The following is a 17,491-nucleotide window of genomic DNA, read 5'->3' as shown; positions in this document are numbered from 1 at the left end:
AAAATGGCCAGATAGCAGGATTATTTCTCTTCATAAAGAAATATTTGAGTGAAAAAAAAACAGCTTTCCAAAATCCACATTCAGACATAGCATTTATTAAAGATAACAACTGCCAGCATACTAAAGATCCAGATCTGAGCATCACTCATCAGAACCCTCCTATAAAAAAATGTCTTACTTAGGAACTTGACATTAGGATGCTGCAAAGTGTGTCATCTCCTTGAACAAACAGACATATGAATCGGTAGTTGTAAGATGGTGTCATTTAGGACACAATAAAAGGAGTGATTGATGAAGAACTAAAACTATTAACACACATCTTCTTACTGGCAGCAGCAGAGTCCCTAAGCACACACTCCCCTCCTGCCATCTGCTCACAAAAATGCCACAGTTTTACTTTTTAAGCCTCTGGCAAGTCTAGACTGCTTCTGCACAGCAGGAATCCCGCCAAAATTTAGCTTTATCATCTCCTTGACTAAAGGTGATCCCATCTTCCCTTCCTTCCTCAGACTAACAAAGACAAAAAAGAAAACAGTCCTTTACATGATCTGAAGGAAAAGTAGCCTCCCCCAAGTCTACTGTCTTTACATCACCACATAAGGCCTGTCATGGCAGCCAAGAGGCACCTCTGAAGAGCTTGTACCTCAACAATAGAGGCATGTATTTAGTTGACTCCTTATATCACTTCTAGATCTCCTACAGAGAGGGCCAAGTGGGAGAAATGGCCCAAAGTAGCTTTCTGATTTCTTGTCCACGTCGCACACATTATTTCATGCCCGGCAAAGTGTCAGCTACAGCAAAGATAATTCCCAGAGGCGGCATTGTCATCCCTATCAGGCAATGAACGGGAAAGAGAATCATTCAAATCAGTCTCTTTCTTTCATTTACTTCGCTGCACAGGGTAATAGAGCAAGCACATGAAAAGAGACAGAGGGTATCTGGCATCTCTTGCCAGCTCTAGGATGTGCTATTCTTACCCCCTGTGTGGGTAAGCCTTCCATCTGCAACCCAAAGATAATAACATAGTACCTGCTTATTTCCAAGGCACTCGAATAATTCTCGGATAGAAGGGTCCACACAAACGCAGGGTCTATTATTACCCCAGGAAGGCTTGGAAAATGCGAGTCCATTTACTCATCACGATTAAGCAGACAACAAAACAATGATGAAGTAAAAGCTCCTCCTCCAGTGCAGCTCAAGATCAAACAGTGCTGAGCACGCAGCCATGTGAAAAGACACATGTGCAAAGACATTCGTTTCCATGACCGTGCAAGTCTAACCCATCAATACCTCCCTCAGAGAAGTACTTTGCAAGTCTTCCTGACTCTAAGTAAATAGATCACGGTGACTTGATAATACACTCCTGTCTGGAAAGACATTTCCTTCTTATCGAAATGTTTTCTCTATGCTAGAATTTTAGACTGTATTTTAGCTCATTCCAGAAAGCCGGTGTTAGAATAAAGCAACATCTCTCTTTTATTGTAATCAGTCTTAAAGTAACTTACAGAACAGTGGTGGACAGGCATCCAGGCAGGGGCTTCCACTGAACAGTTCTGGGCTGGGCATTTGCCTTGGTTTTGCTAGAAGTAAATAAAAATTGGATTATTTCATATATTACATAAGGCAACAAATATTAGGTGGCACATTTATAATCATCAAGCTGATTACCATGCTTAGAAGTATTGAAGAAACTTCTGAGGCTGATTTTTGGTACAGTCTTACAGAAAGGAACAAATATATTTCTATTTTTATAGGGAAATATCCTGTGTTTTGCTTCATTACTTTGGGGACTAGGAATTTGACACCATGCTTACTTAGCCCTTCTTGACCCCAACAGGAACCACAACTACTCTGTTCCTTTCACATCAACATCAACAGGCTCTGTACCCTCCTATCTTTGAAGTGGATGCAACTCACCGGTAACCCACTCCTGAAATGAAGGAGTAGTGGGCTTCACTCCTGGGTGTTTTGTAGAACTCAAGAACTTAGAGGTGAATCGTTTAGATTATAGAGGCCTTTCTTGCCTCATTAGAGGCAGACCTTCAGCAAAATGAAACAATTTGCTCAAAGAACCAGCAGTCTGACATTTTAAACCATTTCTAAGACTCTTCTTCCCATTTAAGTAATTTATCTCTAATTAACATTTTCATACTTTCATCCTGTAAACTGAAGTTCTAATTGCCCTTTTCGGAAGGAATCAAGTGGCCCTTTAACTGACAGTACTATTTCAGTCTGCAATAATGCTTAGTCCTAAGAGGAGTGGGGTTCTAATAAGACACCTTGCATTTCTCTCATTGTATACTTGATGTGAGAATAAAGGCATTCCATAATGTTAATAACTGTTGTAAAAACCACAGATATTTATTAAGCCACTTAGTTTTCATGGGTTAGTGTGGACCTTTTAGATAATTATTAGTAACCACAACGAATAAAATTTATATCACTAGACGTTATAATGTGATCACACAGGGCAGACATCAGAGTTTGAAAGAAGCTAATCAAGTTAGCAAAGCCTCCCTCTACCAGGAGAGAATACAACCCATCCATACTAAGAATCCGGCTGGCTGCTGCCCACGTTCACTCCTTATACAGAAAGCTGCTTCTGTTGTTTTTACTTGCTCTCTGCTCCATTAGGCTGATGGGATGCTATCATACAACCTGATTTGATCTTATCAACCACCCTAACATTTCTGATTTAGCTGAATGAAAAGCTGCCTTACCGATTTCTATGCTCTTCTAGTGCAAATATTTGAGCGTGTATGTTTCAGTGAATTTTAAAATATTTCCAAGCCATCTTTATTGAGGTGATTTACTTTCAAGGCGGCAGTAAGCTCTGAAATTCTGTATGAATGATTTTGGATAAAGTCACGGTAAAAATGAATTCATATCATCAATCTCTATGTTCAGTTATGTTCAGTTTTCTTGCTTAAATCAAAACATAATGTGCAGAGCTAACATGGCCCACAAGGCACATTGTTCAGTTTTCAGATGACCACAATTTTATGCTAAGCTTGGACATGTGCCTGCTGTCATTAGTTGTTCTTGGTAGTCAAGTGTGTAAAACAGGGTTATTACCATGACTAATTAGCAGTAACGTTATCAATGATGAATGTTGACTCACTTCAGATAGCCATAACATACAAGGATAGACACTAAAAAAATTCCTATTTTGATTTATGTTAGAAAAATAAATAATGTGTGTGTGTGTGTTTAAAGTTTTGAAATAAGAGAATTGCTTAAATGCTATTTATTGAGCTAGCAAGAAGTTCAGTCTCCACGTGGGTTTCCACAAGAACCGGAGGACAAGAGGCTCTCCCTAAAGCTCTAGCCTGACTGTGGTATCCTTCCCACAGCAGGGCTGCTTTGTCTGCCCTCAGTGGGAGACAGATGCGCCTAATCCTGCAGAGACTTGATATATCAGGGTGGGGGAACACTCAAAGGGGGGCTACCCTCTCAGAGGAGAAGGGATAGAATAGAGGGAGGGACTCTGTGGGGTGGGTGCAGGGGAGGACCAGCAGTGGGGCAGCATTTGTGATCTGGAGAAAGGGGGTGGGGGGATTGATTGATTCAGGGGTTAAAGCAACTGCTGTACAGGCCAGATGATCTGTACTTGGATTTTTTTTAAAGATGTTTTATTGAGTCTTTGAAAATTAATCAAATACAACGAATTTTTATCATATTTACTGTTCTCTTATCTAACTCCTTCCAGATTCTTCTTTATTTCCCTATCCACCCAACTTAATGGTGTCCTTGATTTTGAGTGGTGGGGAGGGAGGGATCTGTAGTTTGCCTTTTAAACCCATCAAGTCCAACTGTTGTTGCCAAAATACACAGCTTATATGACCATCCACTGGAATATGGTTAGCCTATTACCTATATTGAAAGCTATCTCTTCTTCTCCCAGAGGTCGTCTTGTAGAACAAGGAAAGGGACTTTGTCCATAGCTCTCCCTGCTTCATTTGGCAATGTTGTCTGACTAAAGCTTGCACAGGTGTTGTACACGCTGTCAAAATTCCTGACTGCATGTATACAATTGCCCTGCTGTGTCTGAAGATACTTCTGCCTCCTAGTCTTCTACCAACTCTCAAATCTGAACCCTTCCTCTGATATAATTCTCAGACCTTAGAGAGAAGGCTACGGTAGCTTGTCTTTTATATACTTATAATATTTTTTATTAAGTATATAGCAGTGACTAGCTCACAAAGGATTGAGGTCAAAATTAATAACAAATTCCCCTGCAAATGAATTTGCCCCTCCCTTTCCATTCATCAACCTACAGGTTTAAAGCTGTAGATTGAGATCCAGGATCACATACTGACCTTGAATAATATGCTTTTAGGGAAAAAAACTATCAGTAGGTTTTGGTCTTTTACAATACAATGGGTTGATATAGGTTAAAGTCTCTCAATTTCTTGCTCCTTGATTGAACTTTTCTGATTTAAACATTTATCATATAACCTTCTACCATTTCTTAGTCCAGAATTCTTGCTAATGTATCAAAAGCTGATAGTCTTTTTCTCTGAAAAGATAGACATATGTTGTAAAATACAATCTGCACATTTTAAACCCCAAAATGCAACAAATTTGTGTCTATCGAATAATTTTTCCATTAATTATGAGGATAAGACACTGAGAAGTCAATGTATATTTATATATGGATATTGTCACTGTCCAAATCCTTCACAGTTACAAACTCTTCTCAGACTGCTTGAAAATATTGCTTTGATAGATTTAAATATCAGTATAACTATGTGCTAACATATAAATATACAATGGGTTTTAGAAATTTATAGATACTCATAAAAATGTGTTATTTATGAAAGAAATATATAGAGAAAAACTTTGAGAATATTTTTATCCAAAGTAATTTATTTTCCATAACCACAGGTAACTTCAAAGAAAGATGTTATAAAGAGAAAATCATGTTACCAGGATGAAAATAACAATAGTTATATATTAATTCCATATATTAATATAATATATTGTATTAAATGTAGTATAAGCAGAATATACTATATATTATAATATTTATAATTTTAAATATATACACAGGATGGAACACATCAGAAATCCATCCTACAAGCCTAAGATAAGACTGAAATGAGATTCCTAAAGAGACGCTAAACAACACACACAATTTTCAGGGATATGACAAAGAATCCATCCTACAAGCCTAAGATAAGACTGAAATGAGATTCCTAAAGAGACGCTAAACAACACACACAATTTTCAGGGATATGACAAAGAATCACCTGTTTTATGATGAGCATGTATAAGAAAGGTTAGAAATTCAGCAAAGGGAGACATACATTTCTTAGGGTAGAAGATGAGTTTTCTCTTCTAGTGAAGTGGCAACTGATGGTCCTCAAAGGGCAACTAAGTACAACCACCTTAGATTTAGGTTAGGACTGTGGATCTGACTCACCCTAGAAGTTTGACCAATGAAGTATGAAGGCGAATTGGTATTGAGTTAGAAGGCACCCCACGAGCTCACTGTTCACTAAGGCAGACAAGCGATTCCATTATAGAGGCTAAAATAATACCTTATAGACAGATTGTCACAAAATAGCCAGCTAAATGAAATGCATCAATCATATTGTAGGTCTAGTCAAAGAAGTTCAGAAGCAGAATGTTTCTGAAGACAACACACTTGGACAAAACATCTGGAGTCAGATGCCTAAGTAAAGCAAATCCGCTCAACCATTTATTTCTTACATCACTGAAGCTGCTTAATCTCTCTTTGACTCAGAAACATCAAAGCTACAATACAAGTAAAGAATCTCTGACTCACGGTCAGCACTTTGCAAGGGTCAGCCACTTTGTTTTTACTGCTAGTGTCAACATCATCATGTGCGAAGCTCAGAGAGTAGAAAGCATTCCAGGCCAACCACCTGCTAAACAGTAGCGAGGAGAGAAGCGAACTTAGAAACCCTTTTCCCAACACCAATGTCTAATCTGAAGATTTCACAGTGGGAACATTTCATCTGGGGAGTATTTGGAATTTCAACGTTTTTTTGAGACAGGCTTTATCAATGTTGCTGACCCAGAACTTGCTCTATAGATCAGGTTGGTCTTCAACTTAGAGATGCACTTGTCTCTGCTTCCTGGGTGCTAGGGTTAAAGGCATGCACCCCATACCTATCAGTTTTAATAACTAAGTAGAGTACATTTGTGATTTTACATGATTGCAGGTTTTTGTTCTTGAGTTATTATTAAATCACATGCCTGCTCAAGTTTTCAGTTACAGAGCAAGGTAGGAACCACTGATGCTCAACCATTACAAGCAAACAATGTGGAGCCTGAAGTAAAGTGGGTCTAATTATAATATTCTTTGAGTCTATCTAGTCTGTTGCTTTATCTAGGGATTTAAAGAATAAGCTTGACTAATATTATTTTTTTTCCTTTTTATTTTGGTCACAAATACACATTTCTAAGTATGTGGCAATATCCTTTTCTGGTCTTACTGCGTTTTGTTTTGTTTCATTTTCTTGCATTTTGAAAGATATTTTAAAGAGATTGGCTTACTTTGTTTCTAAGGAAACAATTATTAAGCCCTAAGCACGTGTTTGGCCCTTCTCCATAGGATGCTGAGAACAAGAAGCATTCAGTGGGCAGCGATGATGGAACTGAGTCTCCCCAAACTTCCCATGATACCACAGGGAGACAGTTGCCCAGTCTGGCAGAGGTACTGTTTGTGATGAATTAACACATATAAAGACTGAAAATGCTACATTGAAGTCATGTTTTAAGAGATTTTTTTTCTTGATGAGGGGTGAAGACTGTACTTATCTATGGGTTTAAGCGTAAATATTTAAGATTGTTATTAGATCTTGTACTGGTTTAGTAAATTAGTGGTAAATTAGTGGTTGCAGATTCTCTTGCAATAACCATGACTTCACTAGGACTGAGAAGTTAGCAAGGCTTCCAATACCTGGCATGGTTTCCCTCTTGCTTATGGAAATTATGGAATTATGTCTTAATTCCAATTAGAAAGCTGCTGTTATTGTCAATATAGGTGTACCACTGGGGATACTGTGTGATGCAGGTCATTGGCATGGTTCACAGGGCATGAGAACTTCTTAGAGCTGTTAGTTAACTACTTCCTGTTACCATGAAAGCTAGTCCTACTCAGGGAGAAGACATTCATGTCATTTTCAGTTAAGAGGTCCTAGTGTTTCTGAAGTGGATGGTGTCTTCCACAATAGAGACTTTAACTCTCACCTCTAGAGGTCAACCAAAAGTAACAGCAATAATCTATATGCTTTGGATATTGCTTGGCTGTCCCTGGCCAGAAACTCAAAAGATAGCTTCTAATATCTGGTATGGAAGTTTTTGTTTTGTGCTTTTTGGCTCCTAGAAAAGCACCCTTCATAAAAACCATAACCAACCAAAATGAGTTGTGGAACCCAGTCTCAATGGACATATCTACAGAAGTGTTTCAGAGAACATTCCAGAAGAGGTGACAGGTAAGAGACAGAGGATCAGGTAACTTGCTGTGAGATTGTGTCAGAAGCTACATCCATAAAGTCTCACCAGCACAAAAGCCAAACCATTATCTGAAGAAGGAGGACACCAATGGCCATGCTAAAGTGGACAGACAAAAGCCTATGGGGCTTCAACCTTACACAAAGACCTACAGGCAACGCAGAAAGCTGATTGTGGGTGAGATAGTGTTTCCCAGGAAAGAGTACACCAGTTGGTTTTCCAGGGTCAAATGGTCAGCCTTGAAAACATATATAAGGAACACCATACAGAGAGAACAGTTAGTATTTATTTACAGAGGAATATATACATATATGCATGTAATAATAATTAACGAGAAACAAGACCATGAATTTAAAGGAGAACATAGAGAGGCATATGGGAGAGAGAGCTTGTGAGGAGAAAAGGATGAGATAAATGCTGTGATTATAAGCTCAAAAATTAAAGCAAACCATTTTAATGACTTTGCTACACAAATTAATAAAAAAAAAGTAGGCTCTGAAGTCTCAGACTGGACTTATTCAAAGATAATAAATAGAAGCCATTACTATGTCGTGATATGGCATGTTCCCCCCAGTGGGTACCAGTTAACTATCAAGCACTCTAAGCATATAATTAGCTCACTCCATCATCACACCAATCCTGACAGCTTGTCAGTGGAAGCGCTTAGTACCATGAAGATCCCACTGCATCCAGGTTACAATGCCAGAGTATTAATTAGTTCTTCCTGTGAGCTATTTTGTGTTTTAGCCTTTATGAGTCTGAGCTTCTCTTTTATAAAGGAGCAAACGCCATCCCAGTTTAAAAGATTGCTGTAAGGATGCTATGCGTATTGTAAAGTAGTAAGATAAATACTTAACCTACACAATGCTTCCCAGCAAACTCCTTCTCCTGTGCTACTAAGCTCTTCAGAGCTTACATTCTCACCTCTGAGTATAAAATAATAATATTTACTTCACAAGATTACCATGAAAATTAAATGAGAGTAAATGTGAGAAACTGCTGAGCAAATACCAAGAACTTCTGCTCTTGGTGTCATATGAAAGCTTTCATTGATAAAAAAAAAGAAAACACACAGAAAAACCAGGAGATGGGGCCATTTTAAGATGATTAGATTTGGGAATCTAAATCACCTAAACTGTTGGGATCCTGAACTTGAGATCACTAGTCTGTTAATACTTTTAAGAAATACAAAGTATTTTTAATGTTCTGTAGAGACAGGTGTCAATATTCCTTTGATCTCTAAATCTCCAAAGTTATACATTATATACAATGTACATTTATATTCCATAACTTAAGCTTTGGAGTCCAAGATTTTAAAACATGGTCTCACAAAAATGCATTAAATGTAATTAATATTTGAATTTTGGCACTGTATTCCACGATGAAGATGACCCAAAATGGGCTAAAATTGATCTTTTCTTCTTGAAATGGAAAAAAAAAATATTGTACATGGTCTGTGCTGCAATCAGTGAGCATTCTTCATTGGAAGTTCTCGTCTTATAAATCCTGAACTACAAAGTGATGTGGAAACAGAGGTAACTTCTAGAAATCTCTAACTATATTCTTTTTCCCAAATATATTTAAAAACTGCCTGTAAAGAAACCTTTGTGGCTAGTAAATAACCACAAAAGTAAATAGTATCATTCAGAAACTAGGTGAAAGCAATTTATGTTGTTCTTACAGTTATCACATACATGCACACACACACACACACACACACACACACACACAAACATACACGCATGCTGAAAATATTTAGCAGACTTGATTCTTTCTGAAATGTATACTTTCTAATTTTTAAAAGTTACCATGGGGTTGGGGATTTAGCTCAGCGGTAGAGCGCTTGCCTAAGAAGCCCAAGGCCCTGGGTTCGGTCCCCAGCTCCGAAAAAAAGAACCACCCCCCCAAAAAAAAGTTACCATAACTACATAGGAAGGAGACCTATACCATATTTCCAAAGAATAAAGGATTTTAAAAATTGAGCTTTTGAAAAGACATAATTACAACTTATTAAAATTCAATTCATACAAATTTGCCTCTTTCATCTTCTTGGATCTCAAAACATGTATATATGTTAGATGGTATTGTATAAAAACTATACAAGAAATGCCATCAGCTTAAATGTATTCCAAGAATACTCAGATACTTACATTATATGAAACGAGCAAAAATGTGTACTCAATGGGTATATGCAGTCTTCTGACAGCTGAAATTATGGATTTATGGAAGTTATTAGTTGATGAAGGCTTTTGTGGATGAGATAGCATAGAAAATGTCAAGGCAGGAAGGTCCAGCAACTAGACCCACACTAGATTTAAATGACACCATACAACGGTAAAGTAAATTGCATGTGTATTAATTCAGGGCAGCTTTAGTTTAAAAAAAAATAACAAAAATTAGCATGGCTTTAATACCAGGAGATTCATAACAAAAACAAGGATGGGGAATTTATTTGGGTAAAATTGAACATTTTTTACTCATAGCTTATTTAAGAAATGAGTTTCAAGTTTTTAAAATGATGAGCATATTTTATGTACACATATGCATCTATATACATATATGCATGCAATAACAGTAAAAAAGGCCTAGGGATTTAAGAAGCGTGAGGATGGCTATATGGGAAGATTTAGAAGGAGGTAAGAGAAGAGAGAAATGGCTGTAATTACCTTATAATCTTAATAATTGGGGCTGGAGAGATGGGTCAGCAGTTAAAACTGACTTTGTCCAGAGGTCCTGAGTTCAATTCCCAGCAACCACATGGTGTCTCATAATCATCTGTAAAGGGATCCGATACCCTCTTCTAGTGTGTCTAAAGGCATCTGCAGTATACTCATGTACATAAAATAAATGAATCTTTAAAAAAAATGGAAAGTATTTTTAAAATATTTAAACTCCTTTCCGGTTTTGTTTGTAATAGCATGAAATACGGGAGAGGTCAGCTAAAAAAAATATGAATTTTTTGTGTTTTCATAAAACCTAAAATACCTGCCAGTGGAGATAGGAAATATGATTTATATCTTGAAAGTGACTTTTGAATATTCTTTTTTCACTCTAATTAAGTGGTCTTCAAATAGATTCTCCACTGACTACTTCTCTTCATGTAAAACTATTTGATGGCTCTGTGTCATTTTTCTCAGGGACATCTGCATATGACCAATAAAACATTTGGAACTACACACAGCGTAACCACAGGATAACATAACAGGTGTCTGGGGTCCCTTTTGTAGGATGCTTGTGTCACCTATGCGGAGCTGCTCGAGCCTCCAACGATAATAGTTATGGTCGGTTTGGTTCCTTTTAGTGGTAACATAGGATAAAAGCATTCAGTGGAACCGATACACTTTGTTCTCTGAGACGCAAATCAAGAAAAAGTAACAGAATTTCTGAGTAATTTCCTATGGACGTTCATAATTACAAACTGTGTACACCTGCCTTAAAAGTAACACGTTTACTGCAATTTAGACAATTCCCTCATGCTCAGGTCTATGAGGATGAGCACAGTACCGAGGCACAATGAAGCTATGTGTCAATTTCATATCCAATAGCTTTTGGCCACTTCTAATGTTTTAATAGAAAAAATATACTATATAATGAAAATGCTATAACTCCACAGTCTATTTAGGGTAAACATATTTTATTTATGTTACAAAGTCACATTGTTTTCTTCTAAAAGGAGGCCAAGCTTCATGTTCTATTAAATCACTGTAATTAGATGGATATGTGTTGGCAATCTTTTCTCAAAGCCTGCTTTAGCTGCTTCAGTTTTTGTTAAATAAAAGCATGCAGTTGATGTCTAGCTATCTTTACACTTGAATGAAAGAAGCTTGAATTATGATCATAATAAGAAGGTTTATCATAAATGAGACCCAATTGTCAGGTTTTATAATATCTGTGAGGACGTTTACCTCTTTGGCCCATTCCTCTCAAACTGAAATGGCAGTTCTCACATTATTTCTGGCCTTTCACAGGATCACAGATAAGTTTACTTAAGTTTAAGGAGGAGCAGGAGGAAGAGAACAGAAACACTGGTTCTTACTATGTGCTGGTCTTTTGCAACGGTAGTAGCTACACTAATCCATACATATCTGTTGCTTATCTTTTAGCCAAAATAGCTACCTATCAAGGTGAATCATGTCTAGCTCAGCAGGTAACATATCACCAAGATTATTTACAAAACCTGCATGTAAGTGACTCTTAAAAGTTAAGAAAGGTTATATTAAGCAAGTGTCTGGCTATGGTGTTAAGAAGGCATTCTAAGTATGCAGCGGAACAGCTATTTTTAAAAAAAAAGAAGGAAGCAGAGAAGGAGGAAGAGGAGGCAGAAGAGGAGACAGAGGAGGAGAAGGAGGAGGAGGAAGAGGAGGAAGAAGAGGAGGAGGAGGAAGTCAGGCACCTTAGGAGAGCCTTGGCTGTAGTTGGTTAAAGACTGGAAGATGATGAGATCTGAGATAGGAAGGTTCCACAAGGGTTAGAATATAGTGGCTTACTTCTGCCTGTCCAAGCAATGACAACTTTCTCTATAGCGTGGTCTTCTAAGTTTTCACATTTAACATCAACTAGAAACAAAGGGCTAACTAGAGATTTTATTAAAATGTGAGTTCAGACAAACTTGGGTCTTCAGATTCTATAATCCAATGATTTCTGAGGAAATATTTTACTTAAGTGGTAAGCACGTTATATTGACTAACAAAAAATAGGCGATAAGAAACTTTGAAACTTTTGTCACACTGTGAATTAAATACATACTTGTACTATTGTGGAGGGTTCCTTAAAGGGGATTGACAATATGTAAAGAATGCAAGATAGGAAGGTCAATATAAAAAGCAGATTTTATTGCAGAAATTCACAGGAGAACACAAACAAACCCTTGTAAGAAAATAAATGAAGTACAGATAAAGAAAACAGAGTAAATAGGAGTTAGTCTATTTGGAATTTAAAGAGGAAAGACTGACGAACAACTCTAGTTTTTCTAATAATGGCACCTGAGAAAGTGGCAAGAGAATAATTTATGCTTAAAGGGCCACAGAGAGCACAGCTTTTCCTAGAAGTTGTTGTTCCGGCTTACTTGCTGTGTTTACAGAAATCCAAATTCTAAGACTTTTTTTTATTTAATGTCAAACCAATTTGTCACAAAACCTGTCACAAAACATAAGTCATTTTAAGAATCAAATCATTAGGATTCAAAAATGGGTATGTGCAGGAAGGAGCATTATAATGAAAATGAGGATTATAGTCCTAGGCTTCTAATCTGTTACTAATTTTGAATGCACAATGGCAGAGAAGGGTAAAATATGTGGTATCTTTCTCTCAAGAACAGACCTATAAACCTTGAAAAGTCTATTCACTAATGTCAAAGAAAATTTCCATTTCAACTTGGAAGTAGAAATTGATAGTAGAACAGTAATCAGCTAATTGAATTGCTGATCTCGGTGATTTTTTTTTGTTTTGTTTTTGATCCTTAAATGTCAGATTCCCAGAAAAGGGATGAGAAGAGGAAGATGAGAAAGAGGAGGAAGAGGAGGAAGAAGAATAAGAAGAAGAGAAATGGAAAAGAATAAGGAGGAGGAGGAAGAGGACGGGGAGGAAGCGGAGGGGCAGGAGGAAGAGAACAGAAACACCAGTTCCTACTGTGTGCTGGTTTTTTGCAATAGTAAACTAATCCAAACATATGTATTGGTAGCAATTGTTCACTTTCTCGGAGATGCCCTTCACCATTATCCACACACATCTGTCCCTTTCAAGTCTGCAGAACTTACTCAAAGTCTATTTCTTTGTCTACCCTGTCGAAAATAGTTTCTGCTTCTTTCGACTCATTCATTATTCGACATTTCACTTCACTTCCTCTTCAAGGACAGACGTTCTTATAGTTAAGATTCTGTTTCTTCCTTTTGTACTCACTGAAAGTCTATATCTTCGCTCCATTATATAAGTTCTAAGAGAACACAGGTTTGCCTATTCTATTCACTTCTCTATTCCCCTCAGCTCAGAATAATAGCTGGCACATACTGTACACTTGGTAACTATCTTGGATGACAGGAATACTGCGCTTAATGTAATCCACTTTGAGAAATTCTGGAGACTTAAAAGGAAGAGAATTATGTGGATACCAGTGAAGAGCATCCAGAAAATGTGAACAATTAGTACAAAGATGCACGCATGGATCAGTGTAGCTACTACACAGGAAGCACCGTTTCAGTTAATAAATAAGAATGTCAAGGTTAAATAATTAACATTTGCCAACAGGAGAGATAATAAACAGAAGAGCTACTATACCACATAAGAACTCTAACTCTAAAGGTTGTACTGCCATGCATCACGCTGTCCTGCTTTTTACGATAAATTCAGTCCTGCATGACAATTACTGTCCAACTCTTCCACAGTCAATTCTCTGAGGGACCACAGGCAAGTCAGGCCAATTTGTTTATGTCATTAAGATTAGCACAAAATTAGTTCTAACACATAAAGACACAGCTCTCATTTTATCCACCCTGCATTAATACTAATGGCTATTAAAATGAATTCACGGGACCCTCTTAGCCAACAACTCAATAGAACGCAACTCAGATCCAACACTGAAAGCCTTGCGAGGCTTCAAGGGTTGGCCAGTCGAGACTCCATGAATAGGATACTCATTAAGATTACCTTCACAAATTCTTGGAAGTTTCCACTGCACTATGTTTTCATACAACCCCTGAATTGCTCCTCAATTCCACTGTCTCTCCCCATACTCTCCTCCTTCAACCCACCTGCCCCTTGGTTTACCCTTAAAATATATTCCATTTCCCCTTGCCCAGGGGCATCCATGCTTACTCCCTAGACCTTTCCTCTTTCCTAATCTTTCTGGGCCTATGGATTATAGCTTGGTTATCATTTACTTAATGACTAATATCCATGTATACGTGAGTACATATTGTATTGGTCTTTCTGGCTCTATGTTAACTCACTCGGGATTTTTTTTCTAATTCTATATATTTGCCCACAAATTTTATGTCATTTTTAACAGTTAAGTAATAATTCCCTGTATAAAGGTATCACATTTTGTTTGTCTATTCCTCTATTGAGAGACTCTAAGTTATTTCTAATTTCTGGTTCTTATGAATAAAGTTGTTATGAACATGGTTGAGCAATTGCCCTTTTGTAAGAGGGAGCGTCCTTTGGGTGTGCTCCATGGGGTGTAGTCTGAGAAGGTACTCCACAAACTACCAAAAGGCTACCAAAATCCTGGACACCAACACAGCCACAAAACCTTTGATCTACTATCTCTCCTGCCTGCAAAATATGCTATGGCAATGGTGGCACATAAATTACGGGGTAGACAACCAATGTCTGATTAGACATAAGGGCTACTCATGAGAAGAAACCCATAACTGACACTGCTGGGGTAACCAAGAATGAGAGACCAGATAGCCCTAGTGTAAAACCAAACACAACTGAAAAATGAAAAACAACAATAAAATGATTCCTAATGATATTCTACTATACCCATATCAGTTAGATACTATGCACATGTTTCCTGGCATTTCTCCTGGCAGCAGTTGGGGCTGAGTGCAGAGACTCACAGCCTCTCTCTCTCTCTCTCTCTCTCTCTCTCTCTCTCTCTCTCTCTCTCTCTGTCTCTCTCTCTCTCTCTCTCTCGTGTGTGTGTGTGTGTGTGTGTGTGTGTGTGTGTGTGTGTGTGTGTGTGTGTGTGTGTGTGTGTGTTCAGACTGAAGGTCTCCATCAACCCTCCACACCCATCCTGAGTTCAAGGAATCCATTGGAAGAGGAAGCAAAAAGATATTAAGAGCCAAAGAGGACATCAAGAGACCGAGGCCTTTTGAATGAACTAAGCAATGTGCATATGAACTCACAGATCGAAACAAGAAGCACAGGGCCTGCATGGATCTATATCAGGTCTTCTGCATAGTATTTTTATGGGACATTAGCTTAGTATTTTTATGGGACTCCTAAGTGTAGAAATGAGTAGGTCTGATTTTTGTGGCTGTTCTTTGGGAATCTGTTCCTTCTATTAGATTGTCATAGCAAACTTTGATATGAAAGTTTTTGCTTAATCATATGATATTATGTCTTGTTTGGTTGAAGCCTGCTCTTTTCTAATTAGTGACAGAAAGAGAGTGGATCCAGAGGGGAAGGGAGGGGGGGGAAAGGAACTAGGAGGAATATAGGGAGGGGAAACTATAATCAGGATATATTATATGGGAAAATAATCAATTTTTAAAGGAAAAAAGTGTCAAAAGCAAGAATCCAAATTTAAACTAGTGTTTCCTTTTTGCAACAATTACTCTCATCCTTTCTTTCTTTCTTTCTTTCTTTCTTTTTCTTCCTTTATTTATTTAAAAGTTTTTTCATTTTCATTCTTTTAAAATTGGATATTTTATTTATTTACATTTCAAATGTTTCCCCTCTGGAACCCCCCTATCCCATTTCCCCTCTCCCTGCTTCTGTGAGGTTGCTCCTCCTCCTACCCATCCACTCCTGCCTCCCTGCCCTGGCATTCCACTACACTGCGGCATCAAACCTTCACAGGACCAAGGGCCTCTCCTCATGTAGCCCAACAAGGCCCATCCTCTGCTACATACGCAGCTGGAGCCATGGATCCCTCCATGTACTCTTTGGTTGGTGGTTTAGTCCCTGGGAACTCTGGGGGATCTGGTTGGTTGATATTGTTGTTCTTCCTATGGGGTTGCAAACCCCTCCAGCTCCTTCAGTCCTAACCCTAAGTCCTCCACTGGGAACCCTGTACTCAGGTCTATGGTTGGCTGTGAGCATATTTTATATAATTTCAAAAAGATAAAACTTAATGTGTTTCCATACAATACTCCTATGGAGTAATTACTGATAAACATATTACTTTCCTAATTTCAATAATCAGTGGAGAAAATACTGATAAGAAGTTAGAAACTAAGAGTCAGAGAGAATAAACTGAACTGACTTTAGTTTCCTAACTCACAGAGAAAATACAATATTTGTCTCCTGTGTCTTGACATGATGCACATTTCTAAAATTGCCTTTGGTGAGACATATACAAATGCAATGAGACGGATCTCTCAGGCAGTTGGAATCATGCGTAATCTGCTTTAAGAAAACAGCATCTGCAAACATCCAGATGAAATAAAGGATAAGTAATGAAAGGATGCAAACGAATTCTTCTGTATGTCATGAAGTTAATTGACATTTAAATTTTAGTCTCAATAAGTGTTTAAATATCATTGAGTTTGAAACTTTTATTCATACTTATCTCCTTTCCAAACCCACGCTTGTCTCATAAAATTAAATTGACATAAAGTTTACATAAAGGACAATCCTTTAAAGCTCATAATTCTTTATGGCACCTTTGACTTTTTGTCACAGAATCAAAAAGGGCTCATGTGAAACAGCATCGTGGAGGTCTTTTGTCAGGAAAATGATTTGCTGCAGTTTGGTCAACAGATGATATCATTTGTAGAATGAGATTTTATTTTACTTCTAAACATTTACTGAAATAGGCTATGACTAGATGCTGCAAAATGTACAAATAGACTAATATTTGGAAATAATTTTAAATTAAGCATCAGTTGGATTTTTTCAGTGCTAGTTCTTTTAATATTTAAATACAAAAAGTGAGTGCTGGTTTATTTTTTATACATACAAAGGTCTAGACAAAATGTGCAGAGGAAACTGCTCTGCCCAGTCCCCCTCTGGCTAAAGCTATAGCCAGCCTCTCTTCTCTCAGGCACGCACAGGGATGCAATGGATTTTGTTCTACAGGTGCAGTGGATTTTGTCAGTCACACACTGTTTAACATGTCCTAGACATTTCCATTAATACAAAAAGTCCTTATGGTCAGGGTACTTACTTCTTTCCCACAATGGGCATGTAAGAACTTCCTGAGGAGCAATTTATTAAAGGAGAGTGGGTTAGCCTTCCACATGGCTAGGCTGCAGCATAGGAGTGAGAACAGGAAGTAAGTGAGGACATTCATTACGAAGGGCACAGGTGTACCTGCAGTCTCACCATAAGGAATAGA

General features: G+C 37.7%; 1 protein-coding gene across 12 annotated transcripts in view; it reads right to left on the bottom strand.

The window, feature by feature from the left end:
- Nucleotides 1–17,491, bottom strand: part of Dlg2 (discs large MAGUK scaffold protein 2) — a 2,051,694-nt gene that overhangs the window by 1,554,824 nt on the left and 479,379 nt on the right. For all 12 annotated transcript variants that reach the window (XM_039089312.2, XM_039089327.2, XM_039089335.2 and 9 more), the window contains one exon: nucleotides 1,506–1,580. In XM_039089312.2, the coding sequence (XP_038945240.1) occupies nucleotides 1,506–1,580 (75 nt within the window). The remainder of the gene's footprint in view (nucleotides 1–1,505; nucleotides 1,581–17,491) is intronic.

Source organism: Rattus norvegicus, chromosome 1 (genome assembly GCF_036323735.1).
Source record: "Rattus norvegicus strain BN/NHsdMcwi chromosome 1, GRCr8, whole genome shotgun sequence".
In the NCBI taxonomy this organism is placed as follows: Eukaryota; Metazoa; Chordata; class Mammalia; order Rodentia; family Muridae; genus Rattus; species Rattus norvegicus.
The sequence above is the reverse complement of the archived record's forward strand: the minus strand, read 5'-3'. Positions and strand labels throughout refer to the sequence as shown.